Source organism: Coregonus lavaretus, assembly GCF_964263955.1.
Source record: "Coregonus lavaretus genome assembly, contig: HAP1_SCAFFOLD_3573, whole genome shotgun sequence".
NCBI lineage: Eukaryota > Metazoa > Chordata > Actinopteri > Salmoniformes > Salmonidae > Coregonus > Coregonus lavaretus.
The window spans coordinates 18,318-41,397 of NW_028166819.1; the positions used below are offsets into that span (position 1 = coordinate 18,318).

Consider the following 23,080-nt stretch of genomic DNA (forward strand, 5'->3'; position numbering starts at 1 on the left):
GGATACGCGTCAGACCAACAAATAAAAGGTAATATTATGAGGTAGCTGTTAGATACATGTTTTGGGAACATTGTGAGAGCTGTGGTTTTAGGTCTAAGGTCATATGAACATCAAATTCAATGTGTTTCCATAGCCATTACTTATGACAGAGTTGACCTATTCTTGTGGGAATCAGCCATGTCTTCACGGCCATCAGCTATCTGTAGCTGTCATGGAATCAATCTACAAACACCCCGCACTCCCCTCCCCTCCCCCCTAAATTAAAGCCACATAATAATAATGGTGATCGATGGATCCCTCCTAATCGTGTTAAATGTATTGTTTTAAAATACTAGTGCCCAGCTAGTGAATCCTGGTGCTCTTCTGTTTGTCTCTGTTTTAGAGATCAGGCCTCTTTACCTTCCCCTCTCCATCTCTCCATCCCTCTCCCTCTCTCTCAATCTGTTTGTTTTCAAAGCTCAGGGAATTTGCCCAAATCCTAGGTATCACATATCTGACCATATTTCAAGCCGAAATTAAGCATGTAAAAACCTTTTCCCTTTAAAGGTCAGACATTAGTGCTGGTAAAAATTGATCTGTGGATTTATGAATTTAGCCCTGTGTTGGAGCTCCTTTGTAATGGAAGATTCAGCGGGGAAGCTTAACATTGCATTGTTTTGCTTTGACAACGCAGCCACGAGAGCCACTGCAGCTGTTCCCCCCGCTCACAATGGCAGATTAATTAACACAATCATGTGCTTCTGGCTCCAGCTCAACATGCAGGTCTGCTCTGGGATAGATAGGTAAATCCTATACATGTGTTTCCAGACTGAGAATATTCTTATGATGGGTTTCATAACTAGATATATTTGGTTTGTGACTGGTCATCTCCAAAAACCCAGGCAAGGGGCCTAACTAATTGGACTGAAGTATATCTGGGAAGTGTTTTCTAGTTCAGAAAAGCACTTCCTCATTCCTTCTCAGGGCTGCCATGGCCATTAGGCGGATGTTCTAATTAACATTCCGTAGGCCAACCCATCTCCCTTTCTTAGTTAGTTCCCTGACATTTTAAACTGTCTATTATTCCGCCCAGCTTTCAGGTGCAATGCTGTGTAAATGGCAAGTCAAAAAATTATGTATCTTTTTCATACAGTTATCCATCAAGGACCGGTGAGGATCAGTCCTAGTGCTTAAATCATTACAGAATACTGTGATCTTTCCCGATTGATCATATCACTTACACCCACTGTCATTCTATTACAATACTATTTTATTTCCTCTTCTTCGTCTCTCTCTACTTCCTGTTTGGTGTTAACATGACCACAGTTTGTCAATATTTTAACCTTGCCTCATCCTCTCTGTTTATATAATGATCACTTAACAGTCAAGAGTAAGGCAAGGAAGGAATTAGGGCGGTAGCAGCGGCAACAAAAACACTGAAGCAATTATGTTTCTTTCAGCCCAAGCATTCTCACGTTAATGAAATCCCTTATCATTGTAGGGAGGATGGGAAGGTAGGACAGGTGCAAGAAATGGTGTTCATTTATCTTTTTCTAGAAAAGAAAAGAAAAAGAGAATGTTGAGGTAAAGACAACAGGTGTGGATAGAGTTTCTCCTTCACATTTTGTTACCACTGGATAATTCAATCAAATCTATTTTTGCTGTTTTGTTTTGGGGATTTCGACCAGACTGTATGTGTGTGCCTATGTGCATATGAGAGAGAGAAAAAAATGGGGTGGGGGGGGGGGGGGGGGTGAGAGTAAGAGAGGAGGTGAGAGAGTGGGAGGAGGGTGTATCACAAATTTGTGTCTGTTTAAAGGGTAAGACGACACTCCTGTGGCTAACATTTGAAGTATTTACCTCATCACAAGATGTCTGCCCTTTTCCCCTGTGCAGCTCACATGCAGATTAGAGCACTAGTGGAGGTAGCAGTGGAGACCGCTTTAATGACGCTAATGCCGAGTAAGATCCTGGCTCCCTTTAAAAGAAGCTATCTGATTGGAAACAGATCTGGGACGCTGGGAGGTTGGCCCTGGCTCGTTTGATTTAATGACCCACTTCCTCGGCTCGTGCCACAAGCAGTTAACAGCAGTCAAGGTGCCCAGAGGTTCGCCGTCATGGGAGTGTACCACCATCCAGGCCCAGAATGAGTAGAGCGAGAGAAAGAGTGAGTGAGAGAGTAGTAGAGATAGTGTGTGAGAGAGCATTAGAAAGAGAGAGAGAGAGAGAGAGAGAGAGAGAGAGAGAGAGAGAGAGAGAGAGAGAGAGAGAGAGAATGTTGAGGACTGTATACATACTGAAGCAGCCAAGCAACCAATAAGAGCTTGTGTCTGTGTGTCTGTAGTTCAGCCAGCCGGAGGTAACAGGTTCAAGTTGAAGGCCCAGGGAGTCGCCATGGTTTCCATATATCCAGCCATATGCTCTGCTTCAGAAGTGTTAACCACTCTTTCAATGCAGACAGTCATGGGACATGGTATTTCATTCCGTCTATTAGGTTCCTACTGTACATTATGCCTAGTTTTCATTGGTCATCAGAGCAATCATAGTCAAAGTTCAGTATTACTTGGTGTCTAATTTGTGTCCCATGAGTTGCGTTGACAACACATTTTAAGTGATAGCGTTCCCTGTTTAGAACCCACCAGAGAGAGAGAGAGAGAGCGAGCGAGGAGAGCGAGAGAGAGAGAGAGAGAGAGAGAGAGAGAGAGAGAGAGAGAGAGAGAGAGAGAGAGAGAGAGAGTGGGAGAGGGAGAGAGAGAGAGAGAGAGAGAGAGAGAGAGAGAGAGAGAGAGAGAGAGAGAGAGAGAGAGAGAGAGAGAGAGAGAGAGAGAGAGAGAGAGAGGGAGAGGGAGAGAAAGAGAGAGAGAGAGAGAGAGAGAGAGAGAGAGAGAGAGAGAGAGAGAGAGAGAGAGAGCCCTTACTCTATGTACATGCTCGACCTTCTAGTCAACAGCACTCCAGGCCTGAGTAGCGGCCTAATGGAGCCAGTCAACTTTGAAAACAAAACTTGAGCACGCTTAGACATATCAAGCTAATGATCAATTATTAATATTCACAATCCTCTGCCTTGATGTCGCTGTATGGATATAGACAGCAAGCAATTATGTCATCCTCTTTGGGTTTGGTCTGTCCCTGCCCGACTGCCTGCTTCCTGTATGGAGAGGTTTATAAATATATAACAGATAGTTCTTAGTGAGAGGAGTTATGCACTCTTATTGCAGATATAGAGATGCAGATTAATTTGTAATTAGTCTTGAAATGTTGAGCCTCTGTAGATAAAGGATTCAAACTTCCATTCTCCATTCCATAAATGCTGATCACTTAAAAAGAACAAATGCTCTGAGCTTGATAAAAATAGCTTAAGCTTGAATTATTTGTTTGGCGACAAATACAGACACATATGTTTGAATGCCCTAGCAACACTAAGCGGGAGTAAATGAGTTTTAGAATAAACTGTTATTGTTTGCTTGTAAAAACTGTTCAGTGCATTAGATCAGTAAAAGAGAATCCTGGTGTCTGGTTAAGTGTCAGTTTGTTGGTACAACGCTAAGAGGAAGACAGGGGGAGAAAGTTTCCACCCCATCTCAGTTTAACAATGTGATTTCATTTTCAATATCCATCCATGATGTACCGTTTCTTTTGGGCTTAGGTTCACATCAGTTTGCTCCAAATGTCAGATATCTCGCTGTAGAAGAAAAAAGGAGGAATGGAATAAAGACATAAGGTTTTTTTGTGAAAATACCAGAATAGTTTTTAGTCGTATAAGTCAGGGGGAGTCTATTAATAGTTGAGTCATCAGCGCTGCTGCAATGTTCCGAAATGGCAAATTGTTAGATCCCCAATGGTGATTATTACTCTCTGTCAATGACCTTCATAACAAATTAACATTCCGCCAGTGGAACAGAGCGTGCTCTTTAATAGGGGTATGTGTGAGGCGTGGCATTGACTGTGTAAACTGGGTGGACTGGGTGCTATGGGACGAGTAGAGAAGGGGAGAGGACAGCCTGGGGTTTGGTTCTGAAACAGAGATACTGCCCACCACAAACTGAAGGAGGGAGGCAGGTTTTAATTCATTTATTTCATTGGCGTTTATCTCCTTTTTTTATTTACAGCAGAAGGAAATCACATTTCAATTTGGTTCTTGCCTCCATAATACAGGGCAATTATTAGTATTATCCTTGTTAGTGGTGGTGTTTTGGCTGAGCTAGTCTAACCCTGAGGGACTGTTGGAGAGGAGGTAGAGCTGTGGGGAGGGCCACTGTTTTAATACCACTTTGCCAAAATCAGGCCTTTCTCTAATGTATTCTGATAGTACGGCTGACTCACGAGACACCCTGGTGTTTGGAGCAGTAGTATAAATCTTATTATTTCATTTTCCGAGACACTGGACAAGTTCATATAAGAGGAAAACGGGAAACGTCCTTGGTCTCCGGATTTACAGCCACCCTTACTGTGGAGGGAGAGAGAGGGAGAGGGAGAGAGAGAGGAGAGAGAAGAGAGAAGAGAGAGAGAGGGATAGTTTCAGTACAATTCAGAACAGATTGAATTGAAGGACAGCACACTGAAATGCACCTCTCCTCTGTGGCCTTGTTAAGTGTGTTCATCACCTTTATGATAATATATGTCTTTAAGTGCACATTTATGTAATTGAGGTATTGATCAGTGTACATTCTCCCCTTGATAATGACTATTTTATTATGGGCTCTTAATGAGACTTTGGATTAATTTTAAATGTATGTAGAATAGTGGTTAATGGTTGTGATGCTTATATAACTCTGATGCTATATATATACACTACCTTTCAAAAGTTTGGGGTCACTTAGAAACGTCCTTGTTTTCGAAAGAAAAGCAATTTTTCTGTCCATTAAAATAACATCAAATTGATCAGAAATACAGTGTAGACATTGTTAATGTTGTAAATGGCTGTTGTAGCTGGAAACGGCTGATTGTTAATGGAATATCTACATAGGCTTACAGAGGCCCATTATCAGCAACCATCAGTCCTGTGTTCCAATGGCACGTTGTGTTTGCTAATCCAAGTTTATCATTTTAAAAGGCTAATTGATCATTAGAAAACCCTTTTGCAATTATGTTAGCACAGCTGAAAACTGTTGTGCTGATTAAAGAAGCAATACAACTGGCCTTCTTGAGACTAGTTGAGTATCTGGAGCATCAGCAATTGTGGGTTCGATTACAGGCTCAAAATGGCAAGAAACAAATAACTTTCTTCTGAAACTCGTCAGTCTATTCTTGTTCTGAGAAATTAAGGCTATTCCATGCGAGAAATTGCCAAGAAACTGAAGATCTCGTACAACGCTGTGTACTACTCCCTTCACAGAACAGCCCAAACTGGCTCTAACCAGAATAGAAAGAGGAGTGGGAGGCCCCGGTGCACAACTGAGCAAGAGGACAAATACGTAATTTGAGAAACAGACACCTCACTGGTCCTCAACTGGCAGCTTCATTAAATAGTACCCGCAAAACACCAGTCTCAACATCAACAGTGAAGAGACGACTCCGGGATGCTGACCTTGTAGGCGGAGTTGCAACGAAAAAGCCATATCTCAGACTGGCCAATAAAGAGAAAATGGGCAAAATAACACAGACACTGGACAGAGGAAGATTGGAAAAAAAGTGTTATGGACAGACAAATCGAAGTTTGAGGTCTTCGGATCACAAAGAAGAACATTTGTGAGACACAGACCAAATGAAAAGATGATGGAGGAGTGCTTGATGCCATCTGTCAAGCACGGTGGAGGCGATGTGATGGTCTGGGGGTGCTTTTGTGGTGATAAAGTGGGAGATTAGTACAGGGTAAAAGGGATCTTGAAGAAGGAAGGCTATCACTCCATTTTGCAACGCCATGCCATACCCTGTGGACGGCACTTGATTGGAGCCAATTTCCTCCTACAACAGGACAATGACCCAAAGCACAGCTCCAAACTATGCAAGAACTATTTAGGGAAGAAACAGTCAGCTGGTATTCTGTCTATAATGGAGTGGCCAGCACAGTCACCAGATCTCAACCCTATTGAGCTGTTGTGGGAGCAGCTTGACCGTATGGTACGTAAGAAGTGCCCATCAAGCCAATCCAAATTGTGGGAGGTGCTTCAGGAAGCATGGGGTGAAATCTCTTCAGATTACCTTAACAGATTGACAACTAGAATGCCAAAGGACTGCAAGGCTGTAATTGCTGCAAATGGAGGATTCTTTGACGAAAGCAAAGTTTGACGGACACAATTATTATTTCAATTAAAAATCATTATTTCTAACCTTGGCAATGACTACGTTTCCTATTCATTTTGCTATATTTCCTATTCAAACTAATTTCATGTATGTTTTCATGGAAAACAAGGACATTTCTAAGTGACCCCAAACTTTTGAATGGTAGTGTATATATATACACTATACAGTGCATTCGGAAAGTATTCAGACCCCTTGACCTTTTCCACATTCTGTTACGTTACAGCCTTATTCTAAAATTGATTAAATTGTTTTTGTTTTTTCATCAATCAACACACAATACCCTATAATGACAAAGCTAAAACAGGTTTTTTTTTTAAAATTTTTGTAAATATATAAAAAACCGGAAATATCACATTTACATAAGTATTCAGACCCTTTACTCAGTACTTTGTTGAGGCACATTTGGCAGCGATTACAGCCTAGAGTCTTCTTGGGTATGACGCTACAAGCTTGGCACACCTGCATTTAGGTTGTTTCTCGCATTGTTCTCTGCAGATCCTCTCAAGCTCTGTCAGGTTGGATGGGGAGCATTGCTGCACAGCTATTTTCAGGTCTCTCCAGAGATGTTAGATCGGGTTCAAGTCCGAGCTCTGGCTGGGCCACTCAATGACATTCAGAGACTTGTCCCGAAGCCACTCCTGCATTGTCTTGGCTGTGTGCTTAGGGTCGTTGTCCTGTTGGAAGGTGAACCTTCGCCCCAGTCTGAGGTCTGGAGCAGGTTTTCATCAAGGATCTCTCTGTACTTTGCTCCATTAATCTTTCCCTCGATCCCGACTAGTCTCCCAGTCCCTGAAAAATATCCCTGAGCATGAAACTGCCACCATCATGCTTCACCGTAGGGATGGTGCCAGGTTTCCTCCAGATTTGACACTTGGCATTCAGGTCAAAGAGTTCAATCTTGGTTTCATCAGACCAGAGAATCTTATTTCTCATGGTCTGAGTGTCCTTTAGGTGCCTTTTGGCAAACTCCAAGCGGGCTGTCATCTGCCTTTTACTGAGTAGTGGCTTCCGTCTGTCCACTCTACCATAAAGGCCTGATCGGTGGAGTGCTGCAGAGATGGTTGTCCTTCTGGAAGGTTTTCCCATCTCCACAGGGGAACTCTAGAACTCTGTCAGAGAGACCATCGGGTTCTTGGTCACCCCCCTGACCAAGGCCCTTCTCCCCCTATTGCTCGGTTTGGCCGGGCTGCCAGCTCTAGGAAGGGTCTTGGTGGTTCCAAACTTCTTCCATTTCAGAATGATGGAGGACACTGTGTTCTTGTGAAATGTTTTGGTACCCTTCCCCAGATCTGTGCCTCGTCACAATCCTGTCTCGGAGCTCTACGGACAATTCCTTCGACCTCATGGCTTAGCTTTTGCTCTGACATGCACTGTCAACTGTGGGACCTTATATAGACAGGTGTGTGCCTTTCCAAATCAATTGAATTTACCACAGGTGGACTCCAATCAAGTTGTAGAAACAATGTAAACATGATGCACTTGAGCTCAATTTCTAGTCTCATAGCAAAGGGTCTGAACACTTATGTAAATAAGGTATTTCTGTTTTTTATTTATAATGGTGGTATTCAGTTCGCCGCCATTGGACTCTGCAGTGGTGGAAACACGTTCTCTGTCATGATGAATTACGCTTCACCATCTGGCAGTCCGATGGACAAATCTGGGTTTGGTGGTTGCCAGGAAAACGCTACCTGCCCGAATGCATAGTGCCAACTGTAAAGTTTGGTGGAGGAGGAATATTGGTCTGGGGCTGTTTTAGATGGTTCGGGCTAAGCCCCTTAGTTCCAGTGAAGGGAAATCTTAATGCTACAGCATACAATGACATTCTAGACAATTCTGTACTTCCATCTTTGTGCCAACAGTTTGGGGAAGGCCCATTCCTGTTTCAGCTTTACAATGCCCCCGTGCACAAAGCAAGGTCCATACAGATGTGGTCTGCACAGAGCCCTGACCTCAACCCCATCGAACACCTCTGGGATGAATTGGAACGCTGACTGCAAGCCAGGCCTAATTGCCCAATATCAGTGCCCGACCTCACTAATGCTCTTGTGGCTGAATGGAAGCAAGTCCCCGCAGCAATGTTCCAACATCTAGTGGAAAGCCTTCCCAGAAGAGTGGAGGCTGTTATAGCAGCAAAGGGGGGACCAACTCCATATTAATGCCCATGATTTTGGAATGAGATGTATACTTTTGGTCATGTAGTGTCTGTATATATATATATATATATATATATATATATATATATATATATATATATACTGTACCTGGTGGTAGAGAGCCTTGAATGTGGATTTGTAACTCCAGTTTATGATTGCCCATTGTGCTTGTTGTTGATTTGGTGTGGTGGAAAATGAATAGGAAATCAATGATAGCAGACGATCATTTTTTTTTCATCTTTAAAGGTACAGTGCATGCATGCAGCATTGTTACAGTGAACTGTAAAGATGTTATATGTCTTCCTGGAACACGTGTTGTATTACCAAGGGGTTTTGTTTACCATGATTGTAGGATAGCAATTGCTCACGTAGTACATGCTATGTTTCCTTTATACAGAGACATATGAGCTATCAGTGCATCTGTATTGGATATACTTTCTATCTCCTGGCCTCTCTTCCTCTCTCACCTTATTGCCCTGCCCCCACCCTCCTCTCCTCCTCCTGTTCATCCTCCTCCAGTCTGGATCCATAGAAAGCACAGTATCCATGTGAAGACTGGACCTACTCAGCCTTCACTAATGATAACTACTCACTTCCTGCCAAACAGTGTGCATGATGAATATTTACCCTGATTAATACCCTTCCCCCAAACCTCCTCCTGGCCTTTGTGTCCTAAAAGACGCCCACCTCAGTAAGTCCCTTCAGCCCAGTGAAATGTCCTCGTCCTCCCTTGCTCCCCTCATGCGGACGGCCAGACAGCGGCGTCCGGGTGGATGTCTCTGTCCCACTTCAACCCTCTGTCCTGCTATTTCTCCCTGGAATTGTGATCATCCTGCAGAATGATAACGTTAGTGAGACCTCAATGCTTCTTTAGCAGTGTCTGGGTCTTTTTTCAATGCTCTTTGAAGCCTGAAACAGACTTGAGAAGAAAAAACAAAGATGGGCCCGTGCCAGGGAGAAACTTATGGCACCATTCCTGTTCCCCTAGCTCGGCAGAGGCATAGCCTTTACAGAGGGAGAGATGCACCTTCTGTCACTGGTGGAGGAGGAGGCAGGGAGAGGGGGAGAGGGCTAGAGAAGGAGGGAGGGGAGAGCAAAGGGGACGTCCACTGTCGAATGCATCCTAAACAGTAGCTTAGCCGTCCTTTTTGCCCCTCCAAAATCATACCATGATATGAAACATTGTTGATATAAAGAGGTGTAGTGTACAGTATATGTCTGATAATGTATTCTATTGAATCTCGTGTGTGGCCGGTCCTATAGTTTATTAATGAGATTAATGTTTCCTTATGGAGCTCCACATTATTTTATGTGTTGTAGTTCAATAAGGCTGTACAGGTATGGTCTTTGGCATCAGAGAGTTCTGACTCCAGCTTCATTCAGAGGAATAATCCATAAAATATGGAAATTAAACAGAGAATAGATTAACCATAATTTCCCCTACCTCTTCATCAATCAAAAATTTGAAACAAATAAGGGAATAAATGTTTGCTAAAATACAATTTAGAAATGTCTCATCTGCCTTCAGCATGCAGAAAAGGGACCATCTTTCCTCCTCTTTTTTTATAAGACCAATTTTAGTGAGACCAGTGCTAATAAATATAAATGTTTGTGATTAGCATCTCTGCGGCACAGGTGCATGTTTGTTGCAAGGGGAGGCATGTTCATTAATTATCAGCGATGAAAAGTACAGTGCGCCATAAACACAGTCCAAAACCCAGCTCCCTGATAAATGAATGCACAGATTGTTAATGTACCATTGTATGGCTCAGCCTCGTGGAGCTTAAAAAAAGACTCCTGCCAAATCGGACCAACCTGGAGGTGCGGCTTCCCTTTCAACGTCCAGATTACACAGGATGGAGCTTTAAAATGGCATTTTTTCCCCCTTACACATAGGGTCCAGGATTAGACAGACAACACATCCCCCACTGGGGCACTACCATGTGCTCTGTAATTAGATTTTTTCAGACTGGTATTTACTGTTGACGTGGGTACTGGTGCTAGTACACTGCTGGTCTGTGAGGAGAGACCAGACTGAGAGCAGCATTTGGTGTTGAAGTGTCTATTTGGCCTTGTGTACTGTACCCTAGAATTAAGCTGTTAAAATAATTTTGTGAACAGTAGATTTAATCCGCAGTGTTTTCACAAATTGTTATTAACATAATCATGATTTCATATCTGGTTTAATCTCTCTCGTCAATCTGTGTGGACTTTGCTAGCTCATATACAGTGTATGTATGCACATAAGCAACCCACTGCCAAGGCACAGCCTCATCATTAATATACTCATCAAATCACTGCTATTTATGTTATATCGACAATGGAAATAAAACAGAATGATTTCCCTTTATGAACTGTTAATATATAAATGAAGGTTTCGATCATGGCGCTGCTTGGAGCAAGAAAACAAGTACTCGGCTGCAGACAAAGACACAATCAGCCCAAAATAGTTGTTTTTCAGTAGCTGTGAAAATGTTTTATTAGGGGACTGCTGAACACCTGCCTTAAAATGTCGTTTCAACATCTCCCGAATGCCATTTTGCTTAATTGACTTGGAAATGGCCCAAATGTATTGCTGAATGAAGTCTAATTAATATGAATAATAAATGCCATTATTAACATCAAAGAACATCTGGTGCCCCTGTTTACCCGCATGCCTTATATGTAACACATTTTGTGGCTGTTTCATCTCACAAACATCATGGGGTAAACACTTCCTGAATTTCTTATTAAATGTATTTTATTTCATTTTGTTACACAGGGTCACTGATAGCACCCTCTGCCCAAGTGCTAGTGAGTTCATCTGGTGTGCATGTGGTCTTTCAGATGCTTGAGTGTTTTTCCTGGTCTGAAGCTGGTTGCTGTGATACCTTAGAGGATACCCTGGTGTACTCCCATTCCCCCCCAAAAAGTGCTTTCACTAGCATCTGCATAGTGGTCTGCATTAGGAGTTTTGTGCCCATGAATCACATACTAAATAACTTCAATCTAAAATTTCATTAAGTAGTCCTTGTCAGGTAGTAAAAGCAGGGATAATGCAGTGGTGTTTAATGATAATTGGTGTTTGGTTAATAAATTCTGTGAGTTCAGATTACTTTCTAGCAGTGGCTAGAATGCTAGCCTCAGCAGTGTAACTAAACCTCAAATTGATTAACTTGCATGAACCAGCCGTTCACAAAGATGGCACCCGTCCAAATAAAAAAAGAGAACAGAGCATCAGCCGGATGGTGTTGTGTTGCTCCGGCGTAAGGAAATCAACTCCCCCCGGGCGCATTTTTAAAAGCCTAAAGCCTTTAAAATGATGTCATCACATTTTACTTGCTCTCTCCTTTTTTGAAATCCACACGTTTCCTTACCATTTCTTTCTCGCCGTGACAGTAGTTACATAGAGGGAGAGGACACTGGCTTTGACAGAACACGTGATGCATTAGAATAATGGAGAGAGAGGGAGACATCTTGTGTTTTTATTACCCTTCTTTTTTTCTTCTTCTTTTTAGTGAAAGTGATGTCACTGTAATCAAAACCACAGAACAATTTAGCCTGGAAGTGTGATTGAAAGAGCACCATTAAGGAAGAGGCCTTTTCCCCTCAGTTATTTCTTTGTTGTTGTTGTTGTTTTCTACATTAATGGGAACAGGGTGTGGTCCGTCTGGAGAGGCTGTCTCAAAGGACAGACACACAGACACGCATACGCGCGCACACACACATGCTCACGCACACACACACAAACAGGTACAGAGTGTTGTATGTGTCGGTGGGCTCCTGTGGCATTTCCCCCTGGTGGTTGAGGAGTTTTTTATTGTGTCACTAGCAGAGCTCATGATGTCAGAGCTGTAGTGCAGCAGACAGCAGCCAGAATGACTGATACTCATCCTCCTCCCAGATGGCCTGTACAACTCTGCTCCAATCTGATCTCAGCCCTTTGTTCTGTTATGTTCCATTACATTTGGATGAGCCCAATAAAATCAGAGCTGGTCTCAAATCAGAAAGCCTGAATTATATATGCATGTGTGTGATATTATTCCACTGCAACAGGGCCTGGATGTGTCACTTTGTATGTAACTGGAAAAGTAGTGCATGGCGGATAAGAGTACAGTGTATTGATAATGCAGATTAGATTAGCTAATGAAAATAACAAGCTATACAATTGCAGTTTGCAGTGTGTAGTAAGATAAGTACAGTAGTATTGGGGATGTTTAATTAAATTGTGTCATTTTATTTATTAGCAAAACTTGCTTGTTAAATCAAAATATTAATTGTAGAAATTATGTTGATCACTAAGAAATGACAACAGTGAAAGCATCTGACCGTATCCATGGAAGGCTTTTCGCTCACCTATGGGTAATATTAACTTTAACTAAGCCAACTTAAAGCATTAAACATGTATAACACCAGCTGTGGACTAACAGTACACTAACAGTGTGTGCACTATAGTCGTCTCTGAGAGATAGCATTGAGAGTTATGGTAGCAGGATTTAACAGGGCAATATATGAAGCCAATGGCTTGCCTGTGACAATCATTTTAATGTTGTGTCTCTTACAGATTTTTCCTTTGCATAAAAAGGAGCAAAGCAATGGAAAATCAATACATAGAGAATAGTTATAGGTGGCGAGTTATCGAGAATCTCTCTGTCCCAGACTCGCTCCTCTGAAAGATGACGTGTAATATATGAGGTGACCTTCAAATGTCATAAATGTGTTGTGCAATAAACTGTCAATATTTGTGGTTATACGGCGCAGGATGACTTTTACAGTAATTGGAACAGCCCTATTAAAAGCTTGGGATCAGTCAGCTGATTAAGGACAACCACGCTGGACGCCTAACGCCTGGGACTCTCTCTCTTTCTTCCTTCTCTCTCTCTCTCTCTCTCTCTCTCTCTCTCTCTCTCTCTCTCTCTCTCTCTCTCTCTCTCTCTCTCTCTCTCTCTCTCTCTCTCTCTCTCTCTCTCTCTCTCTCTCTCTCTCTCTTTCTCTCTCATCCATACACTACATGAACAGATACATTGAAGTTTTGGTGTGTGAGTGTGTGTGTGCAGGCGTGCTTGTGTATTTGTTTGCGTGAGAGCATATAGCGATTGGAACATTCATTATTGAAGGTCTGTTAAATGCTGGGAGAGCATCCTCTCCCTGGTACAGGATCACTATTAACCCTGCCACACAGAGGGCCAGAGGATGAGGCTGGCCATAAGCTGTGTTTTTAGGGGTTTAACTCAACTCCATCTGGGGTGGACAGGTGGAGCTGTGTTTGCTACATGAGAGGAGGAAACCTTGCCAAGAGGGGATATGTCAAGTGGTGTAAATGTGTTTGTGGAGAATTTAGTTACAGTACAGTATGTGTACAGATGTAGGATCTCAAGGCTCGCACACATCACGCCGAATGTGGATCTAGTGTTCGTCTGCCGATCGTTCAGCGCCCTGTGCTTTAGGGACCAGCAGCTGTAGACTTCTGACTGCTGGCATTTTTCACGCGATTCTACATGTAAAATCGGTGCGCAAATTATGCTCAGAGGTGCTAAGTACTCTGGGCCAGCAAACTCTATTGTTGTATCTGGGACCTTAATTTGAGCCAGTTTCCTACAGCAGGAAAATAATCCTGCAGCAACAGGAAATGTGAACTATTATGTGGATTATAATTAATGCAAATTTTTGTAGCAGTTGATACATATTTCAGAAGGGAAAATTAAGTACGAAATGTTTTTGTGGAAATTACAAACTTTAGAAGCCTTTTTAACCTCAATACACTACAAGTTTAAAAGTTCCTGCGTTGCAGGAAAGTTATCCTGCAACAGGGTGATTAAATTAAGATCCTATATCTGTATATGGACTGCAGACATGTTGGGAGTATTGATTAGAAAGCCTTGTCTGGGCATTGGTTTGGAGAGGGTGGGTTTGGAAAGGTCACATGCAGATTAGAATAGTATAAACGGGGCTATGGTTATTACAGTTAAGGATATGTCAACTGTTCAATACTGTATGCCTGTTGTCTTGGGGTCACATCCACATAAATACAATAGTACACTGTACATTGGCAGTGTGGGTGTAGAGTCATGTGATTTGCCAGCAGTAGGAGGACTTGCTGACTTCAGTCTTTCTTTTCTTTAAAACATATTTGACTCTTAAAAAGAATGGAATGGGGTGGGGAAGAAAAGAAAAGATTAGGCTACTGGAAGAAATGCTTTTGATTGTGTAGCATGGTTACCTAAGTGGGTTGCTCCATTCAGATGCTCTCCCTTCCCACACGCATACCATATCATGTGCCGGACTAGGAAAAAAAATACATTTTTAACCTTATGTGAGCTTTGGTGTGGGTCATGCACTAACTGACTTGCAACATAAGCAGCAGATGTGGGCCAGAGACTGCTTCTGGGGGGTGATGGGGTGGAGCCATAAACAGAATAATTTATCTTACTGTGAACTGGTACTTCTTCCTGCTTACCCATGATTTAACAGGGTATGTGGTTAATAAAGTTATTATGTTGGTGTTGGTATTGGGCTGTGGAGTTCACTCCACCTCATCGGTCATTCTGCTTGACTAGAGTGTAGCTTTCATAACATATCACAGCTTACAAGGACTTCTTGAGAAATCATCTATACAGTTAGCTGGTCATGTAATGAGGTCATGGCCCATATACGTATGAGATAACATCCTCACCTTATGATTGTGCTGCCGTCAACTCTTTTCAAATCTATTTCAGTTCCTCCTGAGATGCAGGTGATTATGTGGAGAGCAGTTGTTGGTCTCCACACGTCTATGCAGTATTAGTGGCAGTTCAAGCAGGGTGGGGTCACTCTTATCACCCTCTCATATCTCTGACAGAAGCGACGTTAACTGTCAAAATCAGGGTGCTGCGAAGATACGTTAGCCCACTGCTGACATAGCTGTTTCTTTTTTTGTATTGTTCATTTCAACACAATCCGCCATATGCTACCAGAATATGATGATAGCGGGGATAAAACATTCCGACGGGAGTGGGAGAGTGTGGAGGGGGTCGGCCCGGTGTTTCTAAAGAAGCCTGAAAGCTTATGAACTGTCAGCGTTCTGTCAGCTTGAAATGGGTGGGAAAAATAGCGGCAAAACGTGAACCCATTTATGTGTTTGACTTTGTGTGGTGTTAGCAGATTTGGATGGAAAAGGAGGACAAAGAAAAGAAAAGTGTGTTTTCTGACATGGTAACGGTTTGAAGTGACACTCACCACTCCTCCCTTGTGTGTCTGTGTGTGTCTCTCTTGCTCCAGATGTCGGGGATGACCTGGGGAAGACAGCAGGGAGTGTTCAGCAGGCCCCATCCCAGCACAGGGACAGGAGCCTGGGCTCGGCCATCAAGGACTGCCCATACTGTGGGAAGACCTTCCGCACCTCCCACCACCTCAAGGTCCACCTGAGGATACACACAGGTCAGTGGAGTGAGTTCCCCTTAGCTATTACTGCATCACCTTTTTCCCTTCTGCCACCGCTCTGCCTACAACTTGAGTCAACACCATTTGGCCATGTTCAATACCATTGGTGAGGACAGTTATTCAAAGCACCCAGCTGTTTCCTGGAAATATGCTGTAATTAATGTGACAATGGCATTCAGTGGTTCCCTTTAGCTACTGTTCTTACCCATATCTGACAACAAGTGTAAAAAAGATATCTCTACCTGGATAACCTTCCGTGTTAGCTGCTGGGAGGTAGAGGTGGTCCCATTGAGAGTAATGATGTGGACACTGTGTCCACTGGCCAGAGCCAGAGCAGGCTGTTATACCCCACTACAATACACTGCAAGGTAGAAATGCCCCAGTAAATATCCAGGCTAATGTCACATGTAGGCCATTCTAAGGTCACCTTAGATCAAGGACATGGGCTCAGCTAATTGTACAAACAGACTAATCTAACATGCTATGTGCTATGTATGCTACAGCATGTTTCTACACTATGTTTCTGCATTGAGTGTGTTCTTGCATACCTTGTAGCGTTGGAATACTGCTTGGAATGTAGCTTAGAGTACTGTACTGGACCACCTGTGAAAATCCATGGCATAATGTTAAGAGTCAGCCCATATAAGACACAAAAGAGCATGACCCTAGAAACGAGTGTTTAGCATTTCTTCAGAGCTTTGCTCTAATTACTTGGCTGAGGGGAGAGTTTGAGTGTACGCCCTAGTGACAGTTTAGTACACTATGCTACAATACCTCTTCAGTCTGCATTGCTTTCTCTCATTCTCAGATTAGGCCTGGGAATGACAAAGTACATACAGCATACTCATGGAGATCTCATGGTTTTTAAGACTTCATTTCTTATCAGCCTCTGTTCTTGTTCTACATGTAACTGTGAATGCACTCGGATGGAGCGTCTGATGTCCTGACATCTGTATCTGAAGACACCATTTTACAGTCCCAAAAAATTGAATCCTTAAGTGCCAGAAAAGGCATGGCTCAAGCTTTCAGAACTTAAAATGGAAATCTCTTGCAGCTGAGGAAATCAATGCTTGCTTTTTTTCCTCTCTTTTTTTTCGCCATGCACTTAAAAAGAGAGAAGGGAGACCACCCAAACTGTGCCCCCCCCCCCCCCCCCCCCCCAACACTTTAATAAGGACCACATACCTCTGGGCTGGAGGGGAATTAAGGAGCCAGTGTAGCTCGTAGCTCGGCGTAGCGCAGGAGCACTTGTGCACTACCATAATTAGGATCTCTGTGTAAAATAGCACATCCAGGTCACCGAGAGCAGAGCAGCCTCAACCCTGATTCTGCAGATCTCTGAATACCTCACCGTCAGGAGAGGTGGGGCCAGGGATGGGACGGGTGACGGGCGGGGGTGGGGAGCATGGAAATCTGTTACCTAACAGAGGGGGGCTGAGTTATGCCTGCTTTGAGTGGTACAGTAAGGGTCCCCAGAAGGGCCATATTTCAGCAGAGAGGAAACAGAAGCCTCATCCCAGGCCCTCCGTTAACTCACTCAGTGCAGCAGGCCAGGCCCTGCGTAAGCACAACTCAACATGGTCACTTCATGCACAGAAACCGTCTGATATATCTACAAGATGTTGCCCTTTAAATCACTCATACATTATCAGATTGACTTCAAGTTGAAATGAGGATGATTACATCAAGGCGATGACTTTTACATCCAATGAAGATTCCTCCTTGATGGCAGAACAGTGGAACTCAGAGATGACATAATGCGCCCTTCATCCTAATTCAGTCTGAACAACACAATGGCATTGCTTACTGAGAGGTGCTCGCATTGTGCAACACAATGTTAGATTAATGACTCGCTAACATTTTGTTGAAAGGAATGAAGTGAATTTAAATTTCTCTAAAAGTTAAAGAGCTAATGTTACAGTATTAATTTCCTCTTGAACAGTGAGTGGGAAAATATCCATTAGTGAAATTAACCACAGTTTCTAGGTAGCTAACATTGTGCAGAATACAGTGTGGGGCCACAGTTAATGAACACTGCAGTGGGTGATATTTCATTATACAAATTAATGCTCACATTTTAATGGGAAAGTCACATAATGAATCTAGGCTTCAGTGACAGCAATTAGAGACACAGATTGTCCCCTTCTGGACAAGGCAGTATTTAGCAGTAAGCAGCTGTGTGTAAAAAATAAAAAGGTCCTTGCTCTTGACAATGGCTACGCATAACTTTAGGGGAAATAACCAATAGAGTTTCCACTCACCTTTAAACGGGGACAGAGAAAGAGCCAGGCCTTGCCCATGTCACATAACCTTAACCTAACCTTGCAATCAGAATGAATCAATGGGGACCCATGATCTTGCTCTCCATTTCTCTCCCTCTCTCCATTTCTCTCTCACCCTCTCCATCTCTCTGCCTCCCTCCCTCTCTCTCCCCTGTTATTTCTCTTTCTCATTCATGAACATGTTTAATACTAACATTCCCTACCCTTTTCCATACTAGTACCTCTTTGCATGTAAAAACACTACTGTTTAGCAACACATACTGTATGTTGATGTTTGTTGCTAACCAACAGCCGTGCTTATTAAATGCTATTTAACATTGACTTAAAGGTTAGATGATGGGATAGGTTATTTTCCGAAGGGTTTCCCAGTTCAACCCAGATAAGATTTGAATAACAGCACTTCTTCCAGTGCAAACTGCCTTTCAACATTATGTAAAGCCATATGGAAATGTATCTTAAAGTATGTCATATCTATTAACTGTTTTAATTGCCCCTCTGTAGTGGCTCTGGGTGTTTATTCAGAGTGGTTACTATGGAGCTGTGACAAATCATCCAAATCCAGATGAAAATCGGTTGGAGTAGAAGAACTGCTTACAGAAGTAAAGCAAAAAACACTATGTCCCAGTACTGGGAGGAGGAATAAATGATACATTTAAACGTTATAATAGTTTTAATGTACTGTGGCAGGTGATCATTAAATAGTTTCCCCTTATTTTATGAATTTGTATTTTAATTGTATTCCTTGATTGTGTTAATATATTTTCTTTATTACCTATTTAAGAAAAAATTTGGGGAAACTTATATTTCTAAACAATGACGAATAGTAATTCCTTTCTTTTGTGCCATGGAGCTCTGCTGTGTTTCACAGAGGTTGTGCTGTTTGCGCTGATATCAATTAAATGTGGATTAACGGGTACATAATGACCTTTAGCAGTAAATTGTGTGTAATGTTGCAAGGCAGGATACAGTATATTCCCCAGATGTCACACATGCCCCTGACGTATGATTGAGCAGATGTCTTAGCGAGTCCAAATGGTCCACAAAGAACACACACTTCCAGACACACACACACACACACACACAAACACACACAGACACCACATTTACGGTATACATTTCCCAGCCATGTATACATTGATTACTCTTCAAGGTTTGTTTAGAGAGGTATCATATTTTCAGTTATATTCAGTGGTGTAGTGGAGGGTAAAAGTGTCTGCTAAATGGCATATATTATATTATATTATTATTATTATTATTATTATTATTATTATTATTATTATTATTATTATTATTATTATTATTATTATTATTATTATATTAAATGCAAGTAAACACAGTTTACCCACCTTTTTTAGCCTAACAGTTTAATCACCTTTTGTGGAAAAATGCATTGAAAGTATAGGAAGTGTTACTTTATTCACCACGACCGGTGATCAGAGTTTACCCACCTATTGTATTTGTTTACAATACCATTACATCACTGGTTATATTCAGATGTTTGAAGCCCAAGATTAAGCATATGTCCTCTTATGTTTTTTAAATATTTGGATGGTGGTGTAGATGCCCATTTTCATCGTTAACAGCCTTACAAAAATATTTAACTAAAAAAACAGATCACTCTAATTTCACTCTAATTTTGGGCATAGAATATCATTTTGTCCAGTTAAAGGAATTGAGAATGATCATTTGCATCAGGGACGTTTCCTTATTAAATCAGCCCAAGCCCCTGTTATCCTGCTTAGAGGATAAGCACTTATTGGGTTAAAAGCTCATCTCGCATGGTTTATTTTAAATATACGCTTCACACTCACTCTTGTGTAAAAGAAAAGAACATGGTACTCTCTCTCTCTCTCTAGCTCCCTTTCCCTCTCTAATTTTCTTTCTCTCTCTCTGGTATCAATATTGTATTGAGTTTGTATTTGTGGCCCTTTATTTGAGAACTGTGCAGTAGGTCTGCAGATCCTACAGTCTTTTTCTGGAATGGTGCCTTCCAAATAATGATAAATTACTTGAGCAGTATGCCATTTGCTAATTATATCCATGATTTACTACAGAGCAAGACTTAAATCATTCAATTCAGTCTTGCGTAACAATGCAACATTTTTTCCTGGTAAAAAATGGTTTCCATGTGTATAATCTAAACATGGTATAGCTATATATACACACAATACTTGACAAACATCCTTTTATTCGTTACTTTTTCCAACCCCCCTTGCTCTTCACACACTTAGCTGTAACTTATCCAAGAGAAATGCATGCCAGGAACATTACTATGTCTAAAAACCAAGCTTAGCATTTATGCTTATTGTTTTTTGATTCCAAATCTGGCTTTGGTTCAAAATATATTGTAATTGCTAACAGGATGCATTTAATGTTAAGATACTGGTAGTAACTTATCTCTCCAAAGCAAAGGCGATCCACTTTTCTGGCAAAAATCATGATTGCATTTGACCATTCAAGAATATTTATGAATATTTATGTACACAGTATATTTATGTAGAGATGCTGTACCTGCACTGTAAGTCAAATGATGCTACTACCACTATGCTACTACCATGATATACAAACAAATGTTTTCCATATGTACATTCTTGCTCATTTGTGTCAGTTAAAGTCTGTTTTAGTTTCATATGAAGGGACTGCATCTTCCACTATTTGGTCAAAATGGCCATAGAGCCATTCAACACGGGAAGTTATGGAGAGCTTCTTCTCTGTGCATGGTGATTTATGATAAACTGCAAATAGAGAACGTCCGAGAAATCACTGTCTCATCGCCAAGGCAGAGGCCTGTCAGCGAACAAGGCCAAGAGAGAGAGACCCACTAACAACCCCCAGCCCCCCCATGCAAACAGAGATAACATCGAGACAGTTGTGTTGTCAGTTGAAAATATTATCTCTTGTAGTGGACTGAAAGCACCATATGGTGAAATGGTTTTTATTGTGTCGACATGAGTGATGGCTCACTTGGCGGAGCTGGATCGAGCTGGATCGACCCGTATTCAGATGCCAATCCCCGAATGGAGCTGAGGAACTGTTTGCTGAATGCAGAATTCTGTTGAATGTTGGTTAACACTGAGATCATTGTGTTGGTTTTCACTGTTGTTTCCTCTCTTATTCATTTCCTGTCTCTCTTTTTCCCTCTCTATCTATCTTTCTTACAGGAGAGAAACCCTACAGGTGCCCTCACTGCGACTACGCAGGCACCCAGTCTGCCTCACTGAAGTACCACCTGGAGCGCCATCACCGTGAGCGGCAGAATGGCAGCGGCCCCTCCTCCGGACACGCCCCTCCCTCTGAGCACAAGGAGGAGCACGGCAAGGGTGGCGTCTTCGCCCGTCCTGATGTCCTCCGCGGCGTTTTCAAGGGCATGCCCTCCAGCCTGGACTTCAGAGGGGGACCGTTGCACCCTCACCAGTGGGCACCTCCCGGTATGTTGTCCCCCAGGGAGCGTGAGAGGGACAGAGAGCGAGAACGCCATGGCCTGGGATCTGACACTCCCTCTGAAAGCATGAAGAGCCCAGAGGGCCCCTCCGCCGCAGACGTCCCAGCCAGCTTCAGAGACCTGGGCCGGGCGTACCAGAGCATGGTGGGAAACGGTGTCAACTTCCAGGGCTCCCTGCAGGCCTTCATGGACAGCTTCGTCCTCAGCTCCTTGAAGAAGGAGAAGGAGATGAGAGAGAGCCACCTGCAGTCCCAGCATTACTTTGAGAGTGGTGAGCCCAAAGCCAAGAGGGCTGATACTGGTGAGGAGAAGGCTGAGGCCAAGCCATCAACGGGCAAACCTGGGTCCCAATACGAGCCCCTGGATCTGTCTGTCAATGTCAAGCCTGAAACAGGCTCTCTGCCTGGCTCCTCTGTCACCTTCCAGGACAACGTGGCGTGGCATGGCTGCCTCTTCTGCTCCTTCACCACTGCCTCTGTGGAGCTGATGGCCCTCCACCTGCAGGCCAACCACCTGGGCAAGGCCAAGCAACGCAAGGAGGACAAGGAGCACCAAGGAGAGCCCTCCCACTTCCTCAAGGCCAGCATGGGCCCAGCCCACCTCCATGACAGAGACAATGACAGAGAGGGGGAGAAGAGCCAGTCAGCCTGGTCCAACCACATGGAGCCCCAAGCCAGCATGGGAGCATTCCAGAGCGACTTCTACAAGCAGTATGGAGGCATGTACGATGGCTCTCCAAGGACCCCGGGCCTCCAGGGGTTTGGAGCAACATGCCCTGACCCAGCCCTGGAGCAGCAGAGCCAGGCCAGAGAAACAGCTGGGGATGAGCTCTCAGACAAGGCCTCCTGCGGGGAGCTGGAGGAGCAGGGACAGTCTGAGGATGAGGATGGCAGGGCCGGCGAGCGCTGCCACAGCACCGAGTCCTCCTCCGCCCAACCAGAGAGACAGCATCCCCACTCTGATGACGTGGAGGAAGAGGAGGAGGAAGAGGACAGGATGGAGGGGGAAGATGAAGACAGTGCCACCTATCAGATGCCGAAGCAGATGCAGGCCGTGTCCCCGGCTAGAGAGGCCCAACGACCAGGGGCCTCCATAGGACCTGGGGCCCCTTTCCCTCCCCAGTCCCAGCCTCAGCCGCCCCTGGAGAAGCAGTGGCAGCAGGGCTTGGGTCTCCTTTCATCTCCTGGTGGTCCCTCGGGGCTGCTGAAGCCGGAACATGCCCATCTCGAGCAGCAGATGAACATGCTGTCTGTCCTGAGGGCCTACAGCTCGGAGAATCTCGCAGCGTTCAACGGACTTGGAAGCAGCTCAAACAGCGGCAGCGGCATCAAGAGACCAGACGCACCCAGTAAGTTAGCCTAACCCTGCCGCATGGCACCGCCTTTGATCTTTTTGCCCCTACATCCACAATCACACAAACAATGCACACACACACACACACTCACTCACCCAGGAACACATTCAGTATTGTATTTACCTACACTCTCTAACACTACAATATGTACATTTGCCAACACCACGTTTCATACACACACAGCATCACACGCACATAACTTTGTCCTGAGATTCACAATGAAACTCAG

The 23,080-nt window shown here is 43.4% G+C and overlaps 1 protein-coding gene across 1 annotated transcript; it reads left to right on the forward strand.

Moving 5' to 3' along the window:
* Nucleotides 1-15,611: 15,611 nt before the first annotated feature.
* On the forward strand, nucleotides 15,612-22,845 carry LOC311114275 (zinc finger protein 536-like; the record flags this gene model as incomplete). Its single annotated transcript, XM_084189533.1, has 2 exons — nucleotides 15,612-15,779; nucleotides 21,217-22,845. Coding segments are annotated over 2 exons (1,797 nt in total), but the record flags the coding sequence as incomplete, so codon positions are not given.
* Between the last annotated feature and the right edge of the window lie 235 nt (nucleotides 22,846-23,080).